The following is a 21,446-nucleotide window of genomic DNA, read 5'->3' on the forward strand; positions in this document are numbered from 1 at the left end:
TTGTGTGTTAAACTGATACCAACCTTTGTTGTGATAATTTAAATTTAGAAACGTGCATTAAATTAGTTGGAAAAATATCAATAATTAGCAACCAGCAATAAATACATGCTACAGGCATGCGATAAGTAAATTATACGTTACTTAAGACAGGAAAAAATGAACGATGCCAGTGTGCTGTCAAAATCTTCTCTTGCAGTAGCAGCAACAACAAAAGCATGTGCGCAGTGCAGTGATTCCGATTTTGATACCGTTCTTACTATCATTTTTGTGAAACTAGTCTCTTGTGTGTTTTTAGGTTTTATCGTTTGCCAGCTATACCCACTGTCTAATTCCAAATTAGCAATTCATTGTGAATTCAACATTTCCGATGTGTACTAATTCCTTCATTGCTATCGGTTGGAATTGTTACTGACTTGTATTTTGAATTTGGTGCAATTTTGCTTTATTTTTGATAAACCATTTTTGATACCATTAAGGCAATTTCGGGATTTGGGAAACGTAAGTTTAGGACCTTTTGAAGATGAGCGATGAGGATGGTAAGTTATTCAATAGCGTAACGAAGATAGATTATGTGGTCGTACTAACGCTTGTTTCTTTCTGTAGATTGCCCGCCGTTGTGTGACTTGGAAGCTATGGTAGACTCCAACGGAGAGGACGAAGAGTGGGAAGTGGCTGAGGAGCAAAATGATCCTGTTCATTGTTTGTTCTGTGAACTTATCTCACCCACTATGACCGTAGCTATAAGGCACGCGAAGCAACAACATGATTTCGATCTTGCCGGCGTAAGACGGAACTTCCATTTGGATGAATACTCATATATAAAAATGATCAATTACATCCGACGAGAAAAACCCAAACCGGAACTATTTAAAAATATAAAGGGCAGCAGTTTACCGTGGGCTGACGATCGGTATCTGCAGCCTGTAGCCAATGAAACATGGCTAATGTTCGATCTAGATGAGTTAGATGAAATTATGCTCAACAACGGTGGTGGCAGTGGAAACGGTGGTATGCTAACAGAAAAAGAAAACGGTAACAGCATAGGAGAAACTATGACTCTTACGACGGACCAGTACCGTAAACTACAGGGAATCATTAACGATCTGACTGCGCAACTTCGAGAGAAAGAAAATCTACTTCAACATGCCTCTAGCAGCATCGAAAAAATGAAGGAAAGCTTTCGTAATGTGCTAGCAGAACAACAACAGCCAAGTGTGGACGAGGATGCGAATGTCAACGAAGAAAATAAAGGAGGTGATAAAAAACTTGAACAGATTAAGCGCAAACTACAACATTGTGTCAGCAGCGTGTCCGTGGACGACGATCAGAGTTACTTTAATACCTACTCCCATTTCGGGATACATCATGATATGTTGAGTGTAAGTAAAACATCCGAGTGCTTGTCTTTACTCTATGCAAAGCTGCTAATTGTGCTCATTTTCATAGGACGAAGTACGTACGTCGAGCTATCGGGATGCGATTCTGCGAAATACGGATATTGTGAAAGATAAAACGGTGTTGGATTTAGGATGTGGAACAGCCATATTATCGATGTTCGCATCAAAAGCGGGAGCAAAGGAAGTGATATCGGTGGATCAATCGGACATTATCTACCAGGCGATGGATATAGTTCGCAAAAATAACATAGAAAATATTCGCTTCGTCAAAGGGCGGCTAGAAGACACCGAATTGCCAGTAGAAAAGGTTGATATAATCGTGTCCGAGTGGATGGGTTATTTTCTGTTGTTCGAGGGCATGATGGATAGCGTAATTTATGCGCGTAAAAAGTATCTAAGAGAAGGTGGATTAATATTGCCAAATCGCTGCAACATTAGTATCGCCGGATACGGAGATCTCGAGCGGCACAACGAATTTATCGGGTTCTGGCAAGATGTGTATGGGTTCGATATGTCATGTATGAAGAAAGAGGTACTTCGCGAAGCTACGGTAGAAGTTTGTAAGCCAGAGCACATCATAACCAACGCAAATATTATTGCCAATTTTGATCTAATGGAGGTGGACGTAGATTGCCCCAATTTTAGCTATGATTTTGCGTTAACGGTGAAAAGAAATACACACCTAACAGCGCTAGTTGGGTATTTCGATACTTTCTTTGAGCTTCCAGAACACATCGAATTTTCTACTTCTCCGTACTCGAGACCGACACACTGGAAACAAACCATTTTCTATCTTGAAGAACCGGTACCGGTAAAAGAAGGACAATCAATCACCGGCAAATTTGTTTGTCGCCGAGACCCGAAAGATGTGCGCTCATTGTTTATAAATATTGAAATTTTAAACATGGTCCTAAAGTATACACTTAACTAGCAGGTAGGAATACTGATACTAATCAGTTAAAAAAGCAAACAAGCTACAATTTTCCCCAGTAAATTTATTCTTTAAAAAAGGAAAAAAATATAAACCATTTTTGAAAAATCGCAATCCGAACATCCAATCAACCAATGGGGCAAAAAATATAACGATCGGATGTGTGAAAGCTTTAAATTTTCGATAACCTATATGAATATGTGTAGCTATTGTTGCTCGTGCTTGTACGAAGTATTAAGCTAATATAAAACCGAGCTTCTCAAAAAGTGGCAAGGTCTCGAGCAAAATGTGGAAACACGCAGATTTCAATATAATTAAGAGATGAAGTACGATGGTTGTGAAGGGTATTGACGAAAACTACATATATATATATATATATATTTCTACAAAAAATACAGAATAGTCAAAAAACTACAATAATGCAATAATTAAAATATTTCAACTGCCCCATAGCGATTTTGTTACACAGTAATCTTCAACTATTTTATTTCATGCTCATCAATGTGTATCAGCCAATCCACTCTTACGACCAACAGGATCACATTGTATGTGTATTTATCTAGGCGCCATTTATTAAAATGCTCATTATTATTACGGTTCAAGAAACAGCCGCTTTCGAAATCAAAGACAATCCCTAAAATCACAATAGCAACGATCATCTAACGTTGTTGTTACACATAAGTACCCAATCAGTACTTAGCCGATATCATTGAATATTTCTCAAGGTATTATAATAATCTATACCCAAGAATAATTTTCTACAGCTCAAAGTCTTATACATTTCCCAGGCTATAAAGAATGTTCAATATCATTATTAACGCACTAGAGATAGAGAAAATGTCGGAGGAAATTAAAAGCTTTAATTTTATAAACAATTACCATACAAAACTATTAATGTGCAAAGCGTATTAAGTTAAGGGAAGGTACACTTTCTAACTAACAAAATAATATAATCGTCTTTTGATTCACATTGATTCATTACAAACTGAATAGAAATTGTATGAGACGATAGAGCGCTTTAAATTAGCAACAGAGAAGCATTTAAAATCTGCCTAAATTTAAATTCTACGAAGATACGTCAAATATTCATAGAAGCTGTACGGAACGAGTTTAATTTAACGATAAATAAAGGCGTTATAATCGTTGATTGTATCATAATTTAGGAGTACTGTATACGTTGACACTATTGTAAATATTCATACATGTTCCAAAAATCTAAAATAATCATGACATTTAAATAAAATAAACTTAATTGTTCCAGTAGTAAACATTAATCGTTGCAGAACTAAACTCTACACTAAGAGGAATGAAAATACGTAATGTAATGAATGGGGAGTATATTGGAAAGTGAAACTGAAATTTCTAGATCATATCGCATTTTACAGATAAATTTATTATAAATATTGGCAGCTTGTTAAATTAGTTTTTAAATTAGCTTGATTTCAAATCCCTCTGTCGGCATAAAACGATTGACGGAAAACTGACAGTCGGCATATAGGACAATGCAATTCAATTGTCAAACTTTCTTCGTATGAGCTAGACAGTTTGCAATTCGGCCATTTTGTCCGAGTACAGAAACCAGTCCACATCGCTCCGGTTTTGGTGAGTGAATAATTTATTATTAAAGATATTAAAACTTTGTTGAACTCATTTATTGCCACATATTTGACTTATTTCAAGCCATTCATAGCTAATGGTATGTTTTCTTCGCAATATGCCATTTCATGAAAGGGCTGAAACGATCATTCAATCATGCTGGTTCCACGTGTTTTAGCTTGGTGGACAAAAAAATGGACTGTATTACTAATCGCAATCTTATCTTTTCGTTTCAGTTCTTAAATTTCGTTTACGAAGTCCCTATTATCACATCAAGATGGGTAGGGAGGACAAAACCACCTGGAAATCTAACTATTTCCTGAAAGTCGTGGTAAGTATCGTGAAACGACAGCCCCGTCGGGGTAAAAGTGGTTCAATTTTTCAATGATGATAATTTCAAGGAATATTCGTTCAGTATCTCCTTGCTTGAACAAAGCTGAACCCAGGAGAATTTACTGCGGCGAAAAATGCTTATTTACTCTCGTCTGATACATTAGTGCTTTGGCTAACAGCCAACGTGTCAACATAACCTCATTCTTTTTCGATTCGTGATCGATGTTGATGTATTCCATCTCATCTTACTTCTTTTCCGCAGCAATTGCTCGACGAATACCCGAGATGTTTCATCGTCGGTGCTGACAACGTCGGCTCTCGTCAGATGCAGACAATTCGCATGTCGCTGCGCGGCTCGGCTGTTGTGCTGATGGGTAAAAATACCATGATGCGCAAAGCCATCCGTGGACATTTGGAAAACAACCAAAACCTGGAGAAGCTGCTCAATCACATCAAGGGCAACGTTGGCTTCGTGTTCACGAAGGGCGATCTGGCCGATGTTCGAGACAAGCTAACCGAGAGCAAGGTGCGTGCCCCAGCACGTGCTGGTGCCATCGCTCCGCTTGAGGTCGTTATTCCGGCCCAGAACACCGGTCTTGGTCCGGAGAAGACATCTTTCTTCCAGGCGCTGTCCATTCCGACCAAGATTTCGAAGGGTACGATTGAAATCATCAACGATGTGCCCATCCTGAAGCCAGGTGATAAAGTCGGCGCTTCAGAAGCTACCCTTCTGAACATGCTGAACATCTCGCCGTTCTCGTACGGTCTGCAGATTCAGCAGGTGTACGATTCTGGCTCGATTTTCTCGCCGGAAATCCTCGACATTAAGGCTGAAGATCTGCGCGCTAAGTTCCAGGCTGGAGTCGCCAATCTGGCCGCTGTCTCGCTCCAGATCGGGTATCCGACACTGGCTTCGGTTCCGCACAGCATTGCCAATGGTTTCCGCAACTTGCTGGCCATTGCTGCCGTCACCGAGGTTGAGTTCAAGGAAGCCGAAACTGTCAAGGAATTCATCAAGGATCCGAGCAAGTTCGCCGCTGCTTCAGCCTCATCTGCACCAGCTGCTTCTTCGGCGGCGGCTCCAGCTGCCAAGGCTGAGGAGAAGAAGGAGGAATCGGAATCCGAAGATGAAGACATGGGCTTCGGTCTGTTCGATTAATTTCGATAGCCAGCAATATGCTTCATTAATAACCTGCACCACAGTCGTAATTTCGACTCAACAAGTTTCATCCATATTTGAGTGGTGCGGGTTGGTTGTTCTCCGAGGTTTTACGAGCAATATCTACTTTGGCACGGACGTAAAGCTGGCTCGTATACTCGTCAAGGCTGGGGACGGCCCAATGGCGATACGTTGCTATGTTACGTACCAAAATACGTATTTTAAAGTGAACCCGATAACAAAAGCTAATAAAATCGCATAAAAGCCATGTTAAATCGACAGAAATAACATGGAATCAAAAAGTTGTGTATTTTAAAATTTTATTTTAATGTTGAAGGATGACGGGAATGCTCTTCGACGAGAAAAAAAGGCATATGAATGAATTGTACCTCATTCACCATTATATATCGTAATGAACGGCCAAACGAAACATGTTATATTGATCTATAACCAGGAAACAGAGGTATCATCCGTTTTTAAACTATGTGATATGCATGAAACAACAATAGCTTACTTCACCATATCGTCCTGCTGAACCGCTCCCTAGCGAACACCTTCGTCTGCCAATCCTCCAAATTTTTGTCGGTCAGTGGATCGTCTGGTGCCATTCTATAAACAAACCACCGACGACGACGAATTTTATTCGCTGCACAACAAAGTTATTGATTAGAGGTCGTCATTAGGTAGTTACAATTCTACAGGCTGTCTAGCATGACTGCCTGCACCCTAGTGAATATCTTACTGACTGCAGAGTTTTAACACTAGCTAGTTCAAATTTACGACGACAACAATGGCAGGGGCATGCATCTTAACTGTTCATGTTCCTTCGGGTTGATTCAACTATCCCCAAATTTAAGTAAAAAGTATAACAAAAGTAACTGAAGACTATGTCAATGGAGGCGAAAAAGGTACAAACTAAGCTTGTGATATAACAATATTAACACAACTAAACTGATATGAAGATTAAAATGCATATAAATAATATATTAAATAATAATCAAATGTACATCAAAAAAGTTACAATTTTCGAGAGCATTTTTCACTACAAAACACGCAATCTGCAAAGAGATGCTGGTTGGCGTTCAAAGTAATGAAGGAACAATTTAAAACGATTACTTTAGCGCGATGAAAAATTTTCGCCTCGAAACACATTTTACCGCACCCACAGAGTGGCGTTCGTCGCAATGTCTCTGCAACGGAGAACGGAACCAATCCAGGTAGTGCATAAGGAATCTTTTTATGAATCACGGCTCGTGCGGCTATCTCAAATAAACTGGAAGCTTGGCGATGCAATACAAATTCGTTCGTAAGTCGTAGATCAGGCACGGTAGCCGCATTTTCGTACAGTTCATTCTCTGAAAGGTCGAGCTTATCGAGCCTCATTCTTCGCAGGGTTTCCGGAATTGCATCGATGCGGTTCTTCGCTAGCGACAACACCCTTAAACGATGCATTGTCCAGAGCGCAAAAGGCAGCTTACGAATATAATTCCGATCCGCCGTTAGTGTTACTAATTCACGTGCATAGATCACGTTCATCGGCAGGCAAAGTAAACCGTTATCGGAAATGTTAAGATTTTGCAGCGAGGCTAGAATTTTTGGTTCCATTAGCCATTCCCAGCTGGTATCCGACAAGCAGTTGCTCGAAAGGTCCAGATCACATAGCCGCAATTGGCCAAGGGCACGTGGCAGACTATTTATGCAGTTTTTCGACAGATTGAGAGATCGTAATTTATGCAGTAGCAAAATTTGACTATCGAACCGCGACAGTTTAACATCGGAAATTTGCAGGTGAACAAGCATTCTCGAAAATCCTTTTGTTGGATAATTCTTCCTATTCGTAATCACGCATTTCGTGGCCAGGACACTCGGTGAATCCAGAATTGAAGTTTTTTTCTTGCCGACCATCAAACATGGCAATCGAAGCTCTGGCTTCGTAGGGTCGTTTGTGGGAAGAGTTTCTTTTGGTTGACCTCCGGAAAGCACCAGCTTTAGCACTTTCATAAATGCAGTTAGCTGCACTTTATCACTTTTAATTTGCACATCGTGTTCTGGAACAACAAACGATATCGTGACTTTTCCTTCTTCCATGAAACGGGTGAAAATTTTAGAAATGTTCTTCAAAACACTGTACTTTGTGCCATTTTTATTGCTTGTAGTTATCAGCATGATTTTCGTTTCATCTCCTTTTCTCTCGGATCCTTTGCCTATTGCTAATATTGTTTTCACAAATGCTCGCTTTCCTCCGGCCACAGCGCGATTGATCGTGCATGTTTCGCATATAAGTTTCATTCTAATTATGCGTAATATGTAGCAACAACAACCTACTTTCAGAAATATTTCCACAATTATGAAGATTTTCGCGCCAAATGGTGTGACAGAGCCTCGACCAATATTTTGAAAATCAGCTGCTCTACTGCCACTGTCAAATAAATACAACATTCAGTATTTGGTACACAACTAGGCCTTAGCTCAACAACTAAACGTTTTTGGATCAGAACAAATAAATATGAAGCTACCGTTACAGGGCTATTTCGATCTATTGCGGCATCAACCCGGAGGGACAAATTATGTGTGCATTAATTGCGGTCGCCCTGTCTCGGGACTGTATCGGCAAATCAGTTCAACTGTATTAAAAATTATAGATTGTGTAAGAACAGTTTCTCTCCATTTTTAACTTCTATTCATGGGCGGCTCAAATATTGCGTGTTGTTTAAATCTATTCACAGGAAAAATGCAAGTGTCCAGCTGATAGATATATTGAGTTCGAAGTGCTGATTATATTGATCGATTTGATATTGCTTTCAAAACCAGCTTATCGCCATATTTTATACAACTCAGACTGCAAGGTAACTAGGGGTATAACTGCGAAACAATTGTCATTAAAATTACTCTCTACTTTTTTTCTAGAACCTCTGGAAAATCGGATGCATCCTCATCCTCTTGGAGGCGTATTGCTTCTGGACGGATGCATTCCGGGGAATAACCAGCATCAGTTATCGGTCGCACGTGAACGATCCATTCTTGTCCGAAAAGGGGTTCTATCTCTCAACGGTGCATTTTGTGGCTGGGTTTTGGTTACTGTATGGATTTATTTATCTTTTTACCCGTGCATTACACCGCAATATACCAGTGACGATGGGGACTGGAAAAAGTTACCCTCATTTACTGTTACAGGGTGTAATTCTGTCGAGCATAGGAAAGTTTCTGTTCATTCCAATTATTATCTGGCGAGAAAATTCAACCGAAACCAGCATGGCCATTCACATAGTGCTGGTACTTGTGTACTTTGTGATATCGCTTGTTCAAATACACTCCGTTGTCAGCAATTGTCCAAGATCGCGGTCGTGCTTGATAGTAATTTTGGCGTTTATTGTAAAGGCCTACTTTCTTACCAGGGTCAGTGGACTGCTACAACAGTTTGTCGAATAAAGAAATCACATTCAACCATGTCAGTTTTCATTCACGAGTGCAGTTTTTTCGTAACTTTGTGTTTTATGTTGCATAGAGTTTTGTTTCGACAGAATCGTAGCTATCGTACTTAACGTATCGTTATAGGACAGATTCTGTTCTGTTCCTGCGAAAAGATTGTGAAGCTCAAAAGCATCCCCATGTACAGATTTTGACCCAACAACCACGATAACAGGATAGCCTATTTTTCGGGCGTCTAAAACACGCTTTCCGATGGTCAGCTGTGATCTGTCGTCTACGATAACTTCTCCTTCGCACCCTTTTACCGTCTGCAAATCGTGGTATAGTCTTTCAACCCACGGAAGCGATAGGGGTTCTTCTTTGCTACCAGCCTTTGGCGAAACTATACACACTCGATATGGGGCTAGAGCGGACGGCCAGCGAATTTCCTTATTGCTCGATAGCACCTCTATTGATGCTGCGATCAGACGAGTTACGCCGATACCAAAGCAACCCATCTGTAAAGAAGTGGGTTTTCCGTTCGGCTGAAGACATGTCGCAGCTAGCACTTTCGTGTATCTATCTTCCAGAACAAATGCATGTGCTATTTCGATTCCTGTTTGTCGATCGTATGTCTCGATACCGGTGCAAATTTTACACTGTTTGCTTAATGTTTGAAAAAGCTCTTCGTTAGAGTGGATACCACACCGGGAACATCTGACTAGCGCATCTTCTCCAACATCACTAAGAAAGTGATATTCATGCGATAGCGAACCTCCCATGGTGCCACAATCTCCAGAAACCTTGATAAACGGAACTTCCAATGCACTGAAGAGTCTGTTGTAGGCTTCATTCACTTCTTCATATGTTTCTCGACACTTGCCGATGTCGACATCGAATGTGTAGAGGTCCTTCATTAGAAACTCTTTTGCACGCATCAGCCCAAAACGAGGCTTCATTTCGTCTCGAAATTTTGTGGATATTTGGTACAATCGAAGCGGGAACTGACGATAGCTAACGGGGGCGATAGCAGCTAAGAGTGATGTTACAGATTCCTCGTGTGTCTACAAGTGAAACAAATGAAACGATTAATCGTATTACTAGACATGATCGTAAACGACTTATGCTTACCGGACCCAAAATTTGAACCTTGCCATGGCGATCTGTCGTCTGTAGAAGTTCAGTTGCTGTGCCACCACGTGTACTATCTTCTCCGATTCGACCACTTTTTTTCCACAATTCCGCGGAAGTAAGCAAGGGAAGTGTTAACTTTTGAGCTCCCACCATCTCCATGTGATGATCTATCAGATTTACTGCTTTCTGCAGTGATCGCTGTAGCAGAGGTAGCAAATGAAACGTACCGTTTCCGGCCTGCCGAATGAGGCCGTTTTCCAGCATCAGCTAAAATAAACCACAGATGATACCCGCAAACCCAGACGCATTGTTGTTTTATATAAGTTCTTCGACAACCGCACTATGCCAATGTTTACCCGTTGACTTTTGGAAGTAATATCCTGATTTTTTACGACGGCGTTCTTTGGGATGATGAGAGAAGGTTGAAATAACTTGGATATCCGTTTCATCGTTTGAAATATAGGATAAAAACAAGACCACTGGATCCTTCACTGCATGGGGTGTCGTAAACACAGAAGTCGTTGTAAACAATACGTCACATATGAATCACATGTCAGAAAGATACCCTCTAATCAAGATAGGGGTAGAAATTCGAGGACAATTTTACCAATTGAAAAATGTATGCCTCAAGTATATTCTTTCTGCATGAATATGTAGTGTAACTAATTTTTTCATCCATCGGGTGCATTTTACGTGGATGCTTTGATTGTTTTATTCAGTATAACACATCTTCTAGGGTAAATCATACCAGCAGATATTTCAAAAAACGAACAAACAAACAAATCAAATCGTCTCTATCAATTACAACAGAATTACACGGTTTACTAGGGATATTGATGTATCTATGAATGAGCCGAATGTTCTAAATACTGGACCCGTCTGACGGGAAGCCCCTGCTGAAGGTCATTATGAACATTTATACACATCCAGTTGAACTTTTCTAATGAGCGGTTTAGTTGCTTCCTGACGGTAAAGTATACATGCAAAATGTATTTGGAATTTGTTGGGTTCAGCATTGCACGGAATGTGTACGTCGTGTGGATGGTTTACGCGACGATTGCCCTTGTGGGTTACAATCGATACACTGATTAGTGATCCGTGTGTTCTGGCTGGTAACCATCCATGTCCGGCAGCGGATTGCCCCACTCACGCGCCATGATCAGGATCGTATTCTGGTGCAATTTCGGGCCAATCAATGGGTTCATTTGAGCCATGTAACAGCACAGCCAGCTGGGATAAAATAGAGCAAACAGATGGACCATCAATCTTTGCGACCAAAGTTTCAGAAGGGACACAATACTTACAACAACCAGCATGTTGCAGCCGTCAGTATAAGCACGCATTGCACGATCCTGCAAGTGTGAAAAACATAATAGATCAGCTTAAGTGCATCACGAGATCCATTAAAGGTAGAAACAATACGTACCCACGGTTCGGGCCTTTGGGAGCAACGATCGGCAGCACGATGCCAACCACACCAAAAATGGCGGAGAAAATGATAATCGGCAGCGCGGAAGCACCCATAGTAGAAATCGACTAGCTTTGCTGTGTAATTTTCACACAAAAACCGCACTTTTCTCCCCACGGGATCAATCGATTTTTGAGAGCTATAAGATTTTCGAAAGAATCGCAGAGAAAAACATCACATGACAGCTTGTACCAGAGATAGTAGGATCGCAGGTCGGACCAAGTTTAAATATTTGACGTTTTTCCACTGGACGAAAGAAATTGACAAAAAAAATCATCGAGCAGTTTGATTGCAGTTTTTAAATTATACAATCACTTAAGTAAATTAGTAAGCAACTCAATCAACTTGCATATAATAAAAAAAATGTATGTACTGAATCTGCAGTTCACGTTTTTCATAATACATCGTCCGTTTCCTTCAATTTGTTTATTCTACAAACAATTTTCGGTTTTGTGGGATGGTTATGGTTAACATTATGGTTTTCAAATATATTGCAATATGCTACCTAGACGTAATGTTACTCAAATGTAAAGAAATGGGTTTTGCTACTACATTTTATTGCTGTTATGGAACCTATAAGGTTTGAAAAAGAAATAGTAATGTGCAACGAGCATATAAAAGAATAAATTGTATATAAATCTTGTGATCGTTTGGGAATGAAGATCCGGTAAGATCATCTGGTAAAATTTGATCGATAGCTCCGACATGTTTCAGCGTGTTTGAAACTGTTTGTGTTTAGCTATGCAAGTGCCTCCTACTTCAGAGTTTCGTTTACTTTTTTCATTCAAAACATAAAACATGGTATGCAACTACAACTGTGATCAATCCGAGCCACGTTGTCAGGATGTCGTAAATATGCGCTAAATCAACTCTAGTCAGCGCATGGTATCACGGCATGGATAGAATTATGCCCGATTAAGGATCACAAAAGCCAGTTGAGTGAATCTTATTAAGGTTGAGTACATGAAACCGAACATCGTAGTGTAAAGTTTCATTTATTTTACTACCGTTTCGGTTGATCGTGCAACTTCTCAGGCTTTGTTTGGAGAAGAATAATCGAACGAGTCGTTAACGTATCGTCGTACGATAGCGTGGAAATGAGTTTTCTTGATACGGTTCGAGTAGTTTGTTTATTCAACAACACCTTCAGAGTAAATAAACTGCTGTGAATGTCGCATTCTCAGAACCCGGCCGGGTAGTGGTACGGGCGGCAGCACCGCGAATGCACCGAAACCGAATTACGCAACCGTGCACGTGAAAATTACACCCCACCAAGCCGCGAACCGCACGTTGACCCCTACGGATTGGGTGTGTGATCGTACAAAACTGCGTTTGCACGAGACCAATCATGCGCGTGCCACATTCCTCTCGCACAGTTGGTGCCGCTACATGCCTTTTTTATTTTGCTCATTCGCCTCTCTTCTCTTCATTTTGTTATTTGCTCATTTGTCGCCACGCGGATTAAAAGGATGAAGAGCCACGAAATGATCCAGCCCCGCTCATCGTCGAGCCACCCTTACGAAGGTAACCGTGGGGTTGTTTTGTTTCCCCATGCTGGAGTTGCGCACGCGGGCGCACTCTGTTTCGTTCCAGACATCGAGGCGAACGGGTTCGAGAAGCCTGTTTTCTTCGCTGAACGGCCGCACGCAAAGTTTTGGCATTAGTTTCGATCGCAAGGGGCGCGTTAGATGCGTGCGTTCTAGACGGAACCCAACTCAGTAGTGTGGGGGATCGATTCCAGCTTGCTGCTGATAAATCCCACAGTTCGTAACCAGGGACGCAGAATAGCGGAAAACAGTGCTACAGCCCCGATCATTTAAGCGCGTTTTTGAATTTTGAAAATTACTTGTGAAACGGTGAAACAGCGGTTTAGGAAAAGCGCTATCATTTAGATCGGTAAGTGATAATTAGCGAAAGTGTGCTGTGATACGAAGGTCGCGAGCTGAATTTTACGCGGCTCACTAGTTCAGCATACATCATCCGTGACGATTTGGTGACGATAAATAAATACCGACCGTACGCGCACTCCGGACAGCTCATGGCTAGCCGCTTTGATGATCTTCTGATCCTTGGCATCGTTCTACCTCTCCCTTATGATGTGCATGAGTAATGACCAGTTTACGGTCAAGTTAATATTATTGTTAGTTTTCCATTCTTTTTTTTTTGTTTTCTACACCGACAATGGGGACAACATTATCTGTTTTTTGCTCTGTAACGCGTAATTCTAGTACTTACGTACGGCGGTAACAGTGTGTACGTGTGTAAGGCAATTTCCTCCAACGGTTTCTTTTTTTTCGCATTTGAATCGCTCCACGCGGATGTGACGGGTTCCGTGCGCGCCAGCGTAACGACTCGCAAGGTGCACGTGCTGCTGTGGCGTTGGAGGGTTTTAAAATGGTGCGTATTTTTTTTTCGATTATACCGATGCCACCGTTGGGCAGATGATTCACGTGCCGATTTACGGCCAACAAATGTAGAACATTTTAATGATCTGTTAATTGGACTGCGGTGGCTCCGTACCGCTTAGCACACGGCGCAATTTCCAAACGAAAGTTGTTACACACCGTGACATACACTTCGTTTCAAGGTCAACGTAACAAGAGGTCACTCTCGTTGCCCCCAAGGTGGGTTTCATCTGGAAAGGACTGGTTTTATGCGGCTGGATGCGTATGTTCTCATCTTTTTTTTTCTACCAATAGTTGGTTCTGAGTGCTGGAAGGAGCAGAAGCTCCCCACCCTCCCCGGCCCATTCCACTGATTCGGCGATCCCCTGCCGCAGGGAGGTGGCCGCAAAACAAGTTCTCAATTCGATTTTGATGAACCGTGAGTTCGGCCGTGCGATCGCTTTTTGCATACACCGACCGATCAACCGACCGATTGGTGTTTTTTTTAAGGGCTATCTGATCGTAAAACAAGCACACGAGTACGCACAAACTTGTCGGTACCCCAAAACTCGCTGCCATACGAAAACGTATCGTAATATTTGGCCAAACACGTTTTTTTGTTGTTGTTGCTTTCGTTACAAATCCGCTCACGCTCCCTCGTTCCTGGCGGTGTAGCATTAGCCGGTTTTTTGGGGCCGGTTTGTTTGCTCTTTCTTCTTCGTCTTCTACGTAAACAGCGCTTTTACAACACAGAAGGTGGAGCAGATGAATAAGAAACAAAAAATTTAAAAACATTATCCCACTTGAGAAGTCCGCCAAATCGTATTTGCTTGCTGTTTTTTTTTGCTCACTACGATAAGTTATTGCAATCAAACAACGCACGTTTATCACAAATATCGTCTTATCTACAGCAGCTCCCTGCTTTCTGCAAGTTTGCAACTAGAAATACGATCGTAGGTGCTGAGCTGCTCGCGATCGAGTGTTATCGAGTTAAAGTATTTTTTGTTTACAATTAACCGCACTATTCATCTCCGACAAATAGCCGTCTGTTGGCAGATGGTTGGCGCTGAAACTATTTGTGATCCACGTGCTTCTGTTGCCACACGGCGTGTTGTGCGTGTATGTGTGCTGCAAAACGAGCAGTTGCGCCGTTGATCCTGGGTGGATTAGAAAGGAACCGCAAAGTTATCACCATGTGCGCGGTGTACGATAAGTAAGACGGTAGTTTCCTATTAGGTTCGTCAGCGCGGCAATTCGACTGAAGCAAGCGGAACAGATTTATACGACTAATATTTTCATTACACCGTGGAAAGCGCGGAACCTAGACCTTGCTGTCACTAACAACAGGAGCACATCATTCGTAACCACTCGTACTCCTTCAGACATTCAGCTCTTATGTGGAGATGGTAGGTCGTTTTATTTAGTGCATGTGCACCAAAGTGCAGTGAGAGGCAGTGTTCAGTAAGCTCAAATGTTGGTGACGTCGAATTTCTCTACTACAATGGCTGCCTCAATCGCTTTCAGATACAACCGACAGGCGAAACACCGGAATCAAGCTGCAATATGGGGCTTTCGCGTGTTGAACGGGTTATACCCGGAACACGTTGGCTCCGAGGTTACACCGGACAGTTCGTTGTGGCCGATCTCATCGCAGGCGTTACGGTGGGACTGACAGTGCTTCCACAAGGATTGGCGTACGCGACATTGGCCGGATTGGAACCGCAGGTGAGAAGTCGATGTTGGTTCCGTCGCGATCATTCTAAAACGCTGCTTTCCATCGCATCCTTAGTACGGTCTTTATTCCGCATTCATCGGTGGCGTAGTGTATGCCCTGTTGGGTGGATGCCGTGAAGTGACCATTGGACCAACCGCGCTGCTATCGCTCATGACCAGCCGTCATACGGGGTACGGTGGTGATTCAGGACCTCAGCTTGCGATCCTGCTCTGCTTTCTATCGGGAGTTGTAGAGCTTTTGATGGCCGTTCTCCGGCTGGGAGCACTTGTCGATTTGATCTCCTTACCGGTGACAGTGGGATTTACTTCGGCCACGGCCCTTATTATCGGTGCGTCACAACTTAAGGCGTTGTTGGGCATCCGGGGAGGTTCCGGATCGGGTTTCGCGAGTACCGTGCGTACCGTCATTGAAAGGATTCAAGAGGCGCGAGTTGCTGACAGCATCCTTGGTGTGACTTCAATTGCGGTGCTGCTAGCGTTAAGGGTAATGCGGTAGTTGAACTCAAAATATGGGGATTTTAATAGGGTTTTTTTTTGTCTTTGCAGAAATTAAAGGACTTCAAAACGCCTCCTGACGCAACGCGAAGTCGTAAGACGATCGGACTCGTCTGCTGGTTGGTAGCAACGGCAAGGAACGCACTCGTCGTGCTTGTGACCAGTTTCATAGCATTCTATTTCGACCAGCACGGGAAGCGTCCGTTTATCCTGACTGGTACGGTTAAGAGTGGCATACCGGACTTTCAGATGCCGCCGTTTAGCACCGTGTTTCCTACCGGTGGTGGACCAAACGGGACCAGTCCAGTTCCCGTCGGCTTCACCGGAATGCTCGAGGAACTCGGCGCATCAATTGCACTTGTTCCGATTATTGCGGTGCTCGGTAACGTGGCTATCTCGAAGGCGTTTGGTGGCAGCGGAATCAACCCAACTCGCGAGCTGGTGGCCCTGTCATTGAGCAACATTTGTGGTTCGTTCTTCAGCTCGTTTCCGGTGACGGGATCGTTTTCACGCAGTGCTGTGAACCATGCCAGTGGCGTGAAAACGCCCATCGGTGGAATCTACACGGGTGCGCTGGTATTGTTGGCACTGGGTGTCCTGACACCATACTTCCAGTATATTCCAAAAGCCGCCCTTAGCGCGGTCATCATATCGGCAGTCATATTCATGATCGAGTACGAAGTCATTCGACCACTGTGGCGCTGCAACAAGCGAGAATTAATACCGGGTGCGGTAACATTCGTATTGAGTCTTATCCTCGGTGTGGAGTTGGGACTGTTGGCCGGAGTGTTGACAGATCTAGCGTTTGTCGTGTATCGAACTGCTCGCCCAATGCTGACGGTTACCGTGGCGAGCACGGCCCTCGGTACGCAGTATATATTGATCCGTCCAAACCATAGCCTCATTTACTTCCCAGCTGTCGAGTGGGTTCGAAACGTAACGTCGAAAGCGATCAAACAGCATGGGAACATACCAGTAGTGTTTGACTGTAGATTAGTGAATGGTAAGAACCTCTCAAATGGATACTTTTGCGGTGTCCTTATTCAAATTGAAACGATTTTTTTCTCCATAGAATTCGATTATACTGCTGCAACGGGATTGCAAATGTTACGTCAGGAGCTGGAGAAGAAGAAAATTCCACTAATCATTTATGGATCCTCCAATGACGTTCGAAAGCTTTTACAAGAAACGCTAAAGAGTAGTCTGCTGGAGGTGACCAACGATGACGAACTGGAGATACTGTTGCAAGAAATCTCCACCCCCGAGGGAGGTAAGCATGAGCTGCGTGAGGTCGTTACGCCGCTCCTAGCGCCTGAACGTACGCCTCCCATTGCCGAAACTGCAGAAGAACCTTAAATGGATCCTTTGTGTTCGAACGATGTCTTTTTGTGTTTTGTGTGTGTTTTCACTAATATTTAATGTATGTTTAAGTATTACGGAGTAAATCCTTCATTGTGCATGCCAAGTACACTTCATCGGGTGTTCACTATCACATTTGTGTGTTAAATGGTGAGGATTATGTTTCTTTCTGTATATTCTATCTCGTCGGTCGTTATAGGTGTACGACATCAAAAAATCAAGAGCTCTCCTGGACAGTGCTAGTTCCTCTGAATACGAAATCATTCCTCGAATATACAGACCCATTGGCCACTGACAAAGATGTCGAATTCGATGTAATACTATTTTAAATTTAATATTTACAATTAAAATAAACCTCTTTAACATTATCAAAGTTGAAGTAACAAATTTCGTTTTAACATAGGCGTATAAAGGATATTTAGAAATACAAATCATTCAAACGTTGAAGTATTTGTATAAATTTACAAACCATTGTGACAAGGGGAATTCCACGTGCTACAGAGAACGACATTCGTTAGCAAATTAAATCTTGTTAAGTCCTACAATAGGGATAGCAATAATCATGTCTGCACAGTGAAATAAAATATTATTGGGATAGAAAATTAAAATATATTTAAAAAATTGATCGAATTGAATACTCAACCGTTTCTGAAGCGTTACATCTGTACTCTGGGTACAAAGCTTGCTGTCAGTGTCAAAAAAGAAACGCTTCTCCAGCGGTCAATAAAAAAAAATCACCGACTGCTGGAGAATTCCGCAGAAATTACGTAGACGGGTTTAAACGGAAATCAACTGCAAGCGGTGCGCCGGTCCTCTTCCTGACTGAGAGGGGTAAGTTAGTGTGTCATCCAATTGTTTCAAGCATTTTACGCCCATCATCCTGGAGCAAAATTAGTACACTCAAAAAAAGAAACAGAAATCGTTAAAAAGCTAGGTCAATTAACAGCAAAATGTCTAGCTTGTTACAGAGCAAACTCAAGGCCACCTTAAAACGCTAATTGTGTGCTTTCATAATTCGGAAGGCGACTCTAGTAGTTGCAGCTATAGTGATGATTTAACATGGTTTTTAAGCCGCATGAAAATTCTTTTGCCTCAAACCGTAGCCGGCTTAAACCGTAGCATTTGGAATGTTCCGGATCATGTCTACGCAGGCGTTTCCACGTGACGAGCGCTATTTCTCGCCTCTCAAAATTGACTCGTCACGCACGCTCCGTGCGTCGCTGCCACAGATGGCAATTGGCATTGCTAATGATGTTAATTTAGGCTTAGGTTTCTTGTATGAGCAATGTATGCTTTTAGAAGATCGCTTTGCGAAAGTTGATAGAGTAAAATCATCCCTTAGTTCGACAGGAGCTTGGAAAACCGTGCTTTTTCAGAAGGTTACATAATGAAGTCGAGGAGTTGAGTCTGTTCCGGGTGTTCGGTACGTTTAACATCAAGTTTACCCCATTTGTCGCCACGTTTGGAGTTGGGGTCCCTTTTCGCATAAACATTAGCTTAAAAATCCAATTAGCCAACGGTGTTAAGTAAAGCAAATGAATTAATGAATTTATATATTTTGTTTCTTATATAACCCTACGAACGAATCATAGCGTAAAATTTCTTCTACATGCTTTATCTTATCACAAAACTGGCTTCATGCCAGCTTTGCAAGAAGATGCCACACGGCTTCTACTACAGGCACTCATGTCTCCGTGCAAAATATCGATATCGATTTAACATTCAAGTTAGCGAATAGACAAAATTATGCCCGACGTATAATCCCGTTTCTTTTCCTCCTGGCAGGTATCGCAAGGATAAACGACCAAGATCAACATGTTCGCCGGACTATTGGATGCCGCACGGAATTCACCGTTCCGCACACCCTTCACCCGGGTGCAGTGCGATGATGGAAGTAGCGCCACCGAAAAGGCCGTAGTGCCAGGACGTACCATTCAGGCTGCGGCAAGTCGCGAGGTGGAATTCGGCTCTAATGAATTCTTCGGTCTGTGTGCGGTCGGTGGTATCCTGTCGTGCGGCATCACCCATACTGCCGTCGTGCCACTCGATCTGGTCAAATGCCGTCTGCAGGTGGACCCGGCAAAGTACAAAAATCTGTTCCACGGATTCAAGGTGACCATCGCAGAGGAGGGCGCTCGTGGTTTGGCTAAAGGATGGGCTCCAACTTTCTTCGGATACTCGGCGCAGGTATGTCAGAAAAAAAGATTAGAAACTAAACTTATCATAAACCATTCGTCAGGCTTATCAATGTGCGATTCCAATCTCACGTGAGGCCTTGCTAGATAGGCGTCCCTGACCCGTAACGAACCGAGGTTCTATTGAGTATGCGTGTTCGTGAAATTTGAACAAACGAATCATGTGATTTTTGTTTCAATGTCGTACTAGATTTTATTCCAATGCTTCATTGGAAGAAAATAGTCTAGTGCTTTTCTTCATATAAAGAGATAAACAATTCTCGTAATGGAGGAGACACTGCCACACGCAACATGGTACATGTGATTGAACTGGCCTTGAAACAGCGCACCGCAGTCGTAAACGGCTTGGGTCTTACGTAACGCTGTTGGGGCTTCGGTTTAAATGTGCAAATCGAATGCATGCACTCGTCGCATTGTTCGAGCAATGCTATGTATACTGTATCGCTATGATTAAATTTATTGTTGCTGTTTTGACGTATGGAAAAATAATTCGAACGTATAGAAAATATTGTTTCTATTACTTTTTTTATCCACAAGATTAAACAGATCGTGTATTGTCGCTGTCTTAGACTTTTACTAATCGATAATATTACTATATTCTTTTATTACAGGGAGCCTTCAAGTTCGGCCTGTACGAGGTGTTTAAAATTCAGTACGCCAATATGATCGGCGAAGAAAATGCTTATCTGTATCGTACCTGGTTGTATCTGGGCGCTTCAGCTTCAGCTGAGTTCTTTGCCGATATCGCACTGGCCCCGCTGGAGGCGGCCAAGGTGAAGATCCAGACCATGCCGGGCTTTGCCAACACGATGCGTCAAGCCATGCCGAAGATGATGGGCGAAGAAGGCGTGATGGCTTTCTACAAGGGCTTGGTTCCGTTGTGGTGCCGTCAGATTCCGTACACGATGATGAAGTTCGCCTGCTTCGAAAAGACCGTCGAACTGCTGTACAAGTGCGTATTGTTCTGTTGTCCTTCTACTTCATTTAACCGGGAATGGACTTTGACGATTTACCCTCTTTTGTAACGTCTCTCTCTTGTATTCTTCAGGCACGTTGTACCGAAGCCACGTGACCAGTGCTCGAAGGGTGAACAGCTGGTGGTGACGTTCGCCGCCGGTTACATTGCCGGTGTGTTCTGCGCCGTGGTGTCCCATCCGGCCGATGTGGTCGTGTCCAAGCTGAACCAGGCCAAGGGATCGTCCGCCTTCGATGTCGCGAAGCAGCTCGGCTTCATGGGCATGTGGAATGGACTAACGCCGCGTATCATCATGATTGGTACCCTGACCGCCCTGCAGTGGTTCATCTATGACGGTGTGAAGGTCGCTCTGTCCATCCCCCGCCCACCTCCGCCAGAGATGCCGGAGTCGCTGAAGAAGAAGTTGAACGTCGAATAATTCTAACGGATCCGGAGACAACCGTTCTGTGATGGTGCATATAGTTGGTGTTCGCGCTCGTTGGAATAGAGAAAGAAGGAGGCAGTCGATCGTGCCTAGCGAAGATGTGCGCGGAGTGTGTAAATGGTTGACAAAAAGAAGTGCCAGAGGTGCGTTTAAAAACTTGGGGGCTCCCAACCTTCGCCGAGCTTGCTATACGGCCGTTTTGATATTTTGCAGTAACACAAGGTAGCAGTTATTGAAACGTGTAGACAAGCAATGTGGTTAATGCAATCGAGCAAGTTTTAAAGTCACGAGATCGAAGGAGCATGTGTAACCGTGAATTTAAATGTCAACAGTCAGGCTTGTTGGTGACCCTGTAGGACGCGTGCGTGTGTTTAGTTTTCCACCATGTAATTGAGCGTTTTCATCCTGTGCGAAAGCATCATCGTGAATAAATCCCTGAACCGTACGAATTAT

The 21,446-nt window shown here is 42.9% G+C and overlaps 8 protein-coding genes across 8 annotated transcripts; 5 read left to right on the forward strand and 3 right to left on the reverse strand.

The window, feature by feature from the left end:
- The first annotated feature begins 520 nt into the window (after positions 1-520).
- Positions 521-2,374, forward strand: LOC128732001 (uncharacterized). Its single transcript, XM_053825159.1, has 3 exons — positions 521-536; positions 604-1,379; positions 1,447-2,374. Exons 1-3 carry the CDS (start codon positions 521-523, stop codon positions 2,326-2,328), a joined length of 1,674 nt encoding a protein of 557 aa, XP_053681134.1. The 3' UTR covers positions 2,329-2,374.
- A 1,521-nt stretch (positions 2,375-3,895) lies between these two features.
- Positions 3,896-5,703, forward strand: LOC128720778 (60S acidic ribosomal protein P0). The gene is made up of 3 exons (XM_053814473.1): positions 3,896-3,930; positions 4,161-4,255; positions 4,520-5,703. Exons 2-3 carry the CDS (start codon positions 4,202-4,204, stop codon positions 5,414-5,416), a joined length of 951 nt encoding a protein of 316 aa, XP_053670448.1. The 5' UTR covers positions 3,896-3,930; positions 4,161-4,201; the 3' UTR covers positions 5,417-5,703.
- Positions 5,704-6,433: 730 nt separating this feature from the next.
- On the reverse strand, positions 6,434-7,705 carry LOC128720927 (leucine-rich repeat protein 1). The gene has a single exon (XM_053814629.1). The coding sequence runs from the start codon at positions 7,703-7,705 to the stop codon at positions 6,434-6,436; it is 1,272 nt and encodes a 423-aa protein (XP_053670604.1).
- Positions 7,706-7,922: 217 nt separating this feature from the next.
- On the forward strand, positions 7,923-8,845 carry LOC128731737 (protein ARV1). Its single transcript, XM_053824870.1, has 3 exons — positions 7,923-8,063; positions 8,143-8,262; positions 8,324-8,845. Exons 1-3 carry the CDS (start codon positions 7,923-7,925, stop codon positions 8,843-8,845), a joined length of 783 nt encoding a protein of 260 aa, XP_053680845.1.
- On the reverse strand, positions 8,759-10,407 carry LOC128731736 (probable proline--tRNA ligase, mitochondrial). Its single transcript, XM_053824869.1, has 3 exons — positions 10,315-10,407; positions 9,956-10,225; positions 8,759-9,888 (listed from the first exon to the last, which is right to left on the reverse strand). Exons 1-3 carry the CDS (start codon positions 10,405-10,407, stop codon positions 8,866-8,868), a joined length of 1,386 nt encoding a protein of 461 aa, XP_053680844.1. The 3' UTR covers positions 8,759-8,865.
- Positions 10,408-10,636: 229 nt separating this feature from the next.
- On the reverse strand, positions 10,637-13,792 carry LOC128721682 (V-type proton ATPase subunit e 2-like). The gene is made up of 4 exons (XM_053815460.1): positions 13,662-13,792; positions 11,385-11,565; positions 11,263-11,310; positions 10,637-11,188 (listed from the first exon to the last, which is right to left on the reverse strand). The coding sequence occupies exons 2-4, from the start codon at positions 11,480-11,482 to the stop codon at positions 11,047-11,049; spliced, it is 288 nt and encodes a 95-aa protein (XP_053671435.1). The 5' UTR covers positions 11,483-11,565; positions 13,662-13,792; the 3' UTR covers positions 10,637-11,046.
- Positions 13,228-17,619, forward strand: LOC128721681 (sodium-independent sulfate anion transporter). The gene is made up of 5 exons (XM_053815459.1): positions 13,228-13,322; positions 15,335-15,535; positions 15,600-16,028; positions 16,091-17,042; positions 17,112-17,619. The coding sequence occupies exons 2-5, from the start codon at positions 15,374-15,376 to the stop codon at positions 17,393-17,395; spliced, it is 1,827 nt and encodes a 608-aa protein (XP_053671434.1). The 5' UTR covers positions 13,228-13,322; positions 15,335-15,373; the 3' UTR covers positions 17,396-17,619.
- Positions 17,620-18,180: 561 nt separating this feature from the next.
- LOC128720338 (phosphate carrier protein, mitochondrial-like) lies at positions 18,181-21,438 on the forward strand. The gene is made up of 4 exons (XM_053814003.1): positions 18,181-18,229; positions 19,184-19,585; positions 20,205-20,545; positions 20,642-21,438. Exons 2-4 carry the CDS (start codon positions 19,214-19,216, stop codon positions 20,985-20,987), a joined length of 1,059 nt encoding a protein of 352 aa, XP_053669978.1. The 5' UTR covers positions 18,181-18,229; positions 19,184-19,213; the 3' UTR covers positions 20,988-21,438.
- Positions 21,439-21,446: the final 8 nt, after the last annotated feature.

Source organism: Anopheles nili, chromosome 2 (assembly GCF_943737925.1).
Source record: "Anopheles nili chromosome 2, idAnoNiliSN_F5_01, whole genome shotgun sequence".
NCBI lineage: Eukaryota > Metazoa > Arthropoda > Insecta > Diptera > Culicidae > Anopheles > Anopheles nili.

What these genes read in the sequence shown, in the direction of transcription:
- LOC128732001 (XM_053825159.1), top strand. An exon ending in TACATCATGATATGTTGAGT is followed by an intron (nt 1,380 to 1,446) that starts GTAAGTAAAACA and finishes TCATTTTCATAG; the next exon opens with GACGAAGTACGTACGTCGAG.
- LOC128720778 (XM_053814473.1), top strand. Translation starts at nt 4,202, where the DNA reads ATGGGTAGGGAGGACAAAACCACCTGGAAATCTAACTATTTCCTGAAA. An exon ending in ACTATTTCCTGAAAGTCGTG is followed by an intron (nt 4,256 to 4,519) that starts GTAAGTATCGTG and finishes TCTTTTCCGCAG; the next exon opens with CAATTGCTCGACGAATACCC.
- LOC128720927 (XM_053814629.1), bottom strand. Translation starts at nt 7,705, where the DNA reads ATGAAACTTATATGCGAAACATGCACGATCAATCGCGCTGTGGCCGGA.
- LOC128731737 (XM_053824870.1), top strand. Translation starts at nt 7,923, where the DNA reads ATGAAGCTACCGTTACAGGGCTATTTCGATCTATTGCGGCATCAACCC. An exon ending in TATTAAAAATTATAGATTGT is followed by an intron (nt 8,064 to 8,142) that starts GTAAGAACAGTT and finishes ATCTATTCACAG; the next exon opens with GAAAAATGCAAGTGTCCAGC. An exon ending in TATACAACTCAGACTGCAAG is followed by an intron (nt 8,263 to 8,323) that starts GTAACTAGGGGT and finishes CTTTTTTTCTAG; the next exon opens with AACCTCTGGAAAATCGGATG.
- LOC128731736 (XM_053824869.1), bottom strand. Translation starts at nt 10,407, where the DNA reads ATGAAACGGATATCCAAGTTATTTCAACCTTCTCTCATCATCCCAAAG. An exon ending in TTACTTCCAAAAGTCAACGG is followed by an intron (nt 10,226 to 10,314) that starts GTAAACATTGGC and finishes GGTTTATTTTAG; the next exon opens with CTGATGCTGGAAAACGGCCT. An exon ending in AGGTTCAAATTTTGGGTCCG is followed by an intron (nt 9,889 to 9,955) that starts GTAAGCATAAGT and finishes TTTCACTTGTAG; the next exon opens with ACACACGAGGAATCTGTAAC.
- LOC128721682 (XM_053815460.1), bottom strand. Translation starts at nt 11,482, where the DNA reads ATGGGTGCTTCCGCGCTGCCGATTATCATTTTCTCCGCCATTTTTGGT. An exon ending in CCCAAAGGCCCGAACCGTGG is followed by an intron (nt 11,311 to 11,384) that starts GTACGTATTGTT and finishes TCACACTTGCAG; the next exon opens with GATCGTGCAATGCGTGCTTA. An exon ending in GCTGCAACATGCTGGTTGTT is followed by an intron (nt 11,189 to 11,262) that starts GTAAGTATTGTG and finishes ATTTTATCCCAG; the next exon opens with CTGGCTGTGCTGTTACATGG.
- LOC128721681 (XM_053815459.1), top strand. Translation starts at nt 15,374, where the DNA reads ATGGGGCTTTCGCGTGTTGAACGGGTTATACCCGGAACACGTTGGCTC. An exon ending in TGGCCGGATTGGAACCGCAG is followed by an intron (nt 15,536 to 15,599) that starts GTGAGAAGTCGA and finishes TCGCATCCTTAG; the next exon opens with TACGGTCTTTATTCCGCATT. An exon ending in CGGTGCTGCTAGCGTTAAGG is followed by an intron (nt 16,029 to 16,090) that starts GTAATGCGGTAG and finishes TTGTCTTTGCAG; the next exon opens with AAATTAAAGGACTTCAAAAC.
- LOC128720338 (XM_053814003.1), top strand. Translation starts at nt 19,214, where the DNA reads ATGTTCGCCGGACTATTGGATGCCGCACGGAATTCACCGTTCCGCACA. An exon ending in TCTTCGGATACTCGGCGCAG is followed by an intron (nt 19,586 to 20,204) that starts GTATGTCAGAAA and finishes CTTTTATTACAG; the next exon opens with GGAGCCTTCAAGTTCGGCCT. An exon ending in ACCGTCGAACTGCTGTACAA is followed by an intron (nt 20,546 to 20,641) that starts GTGCGTATTGTT and finishes TGTATTCTTCAG; the next exon opens with GCACGTTGTACCGAAGCCAC.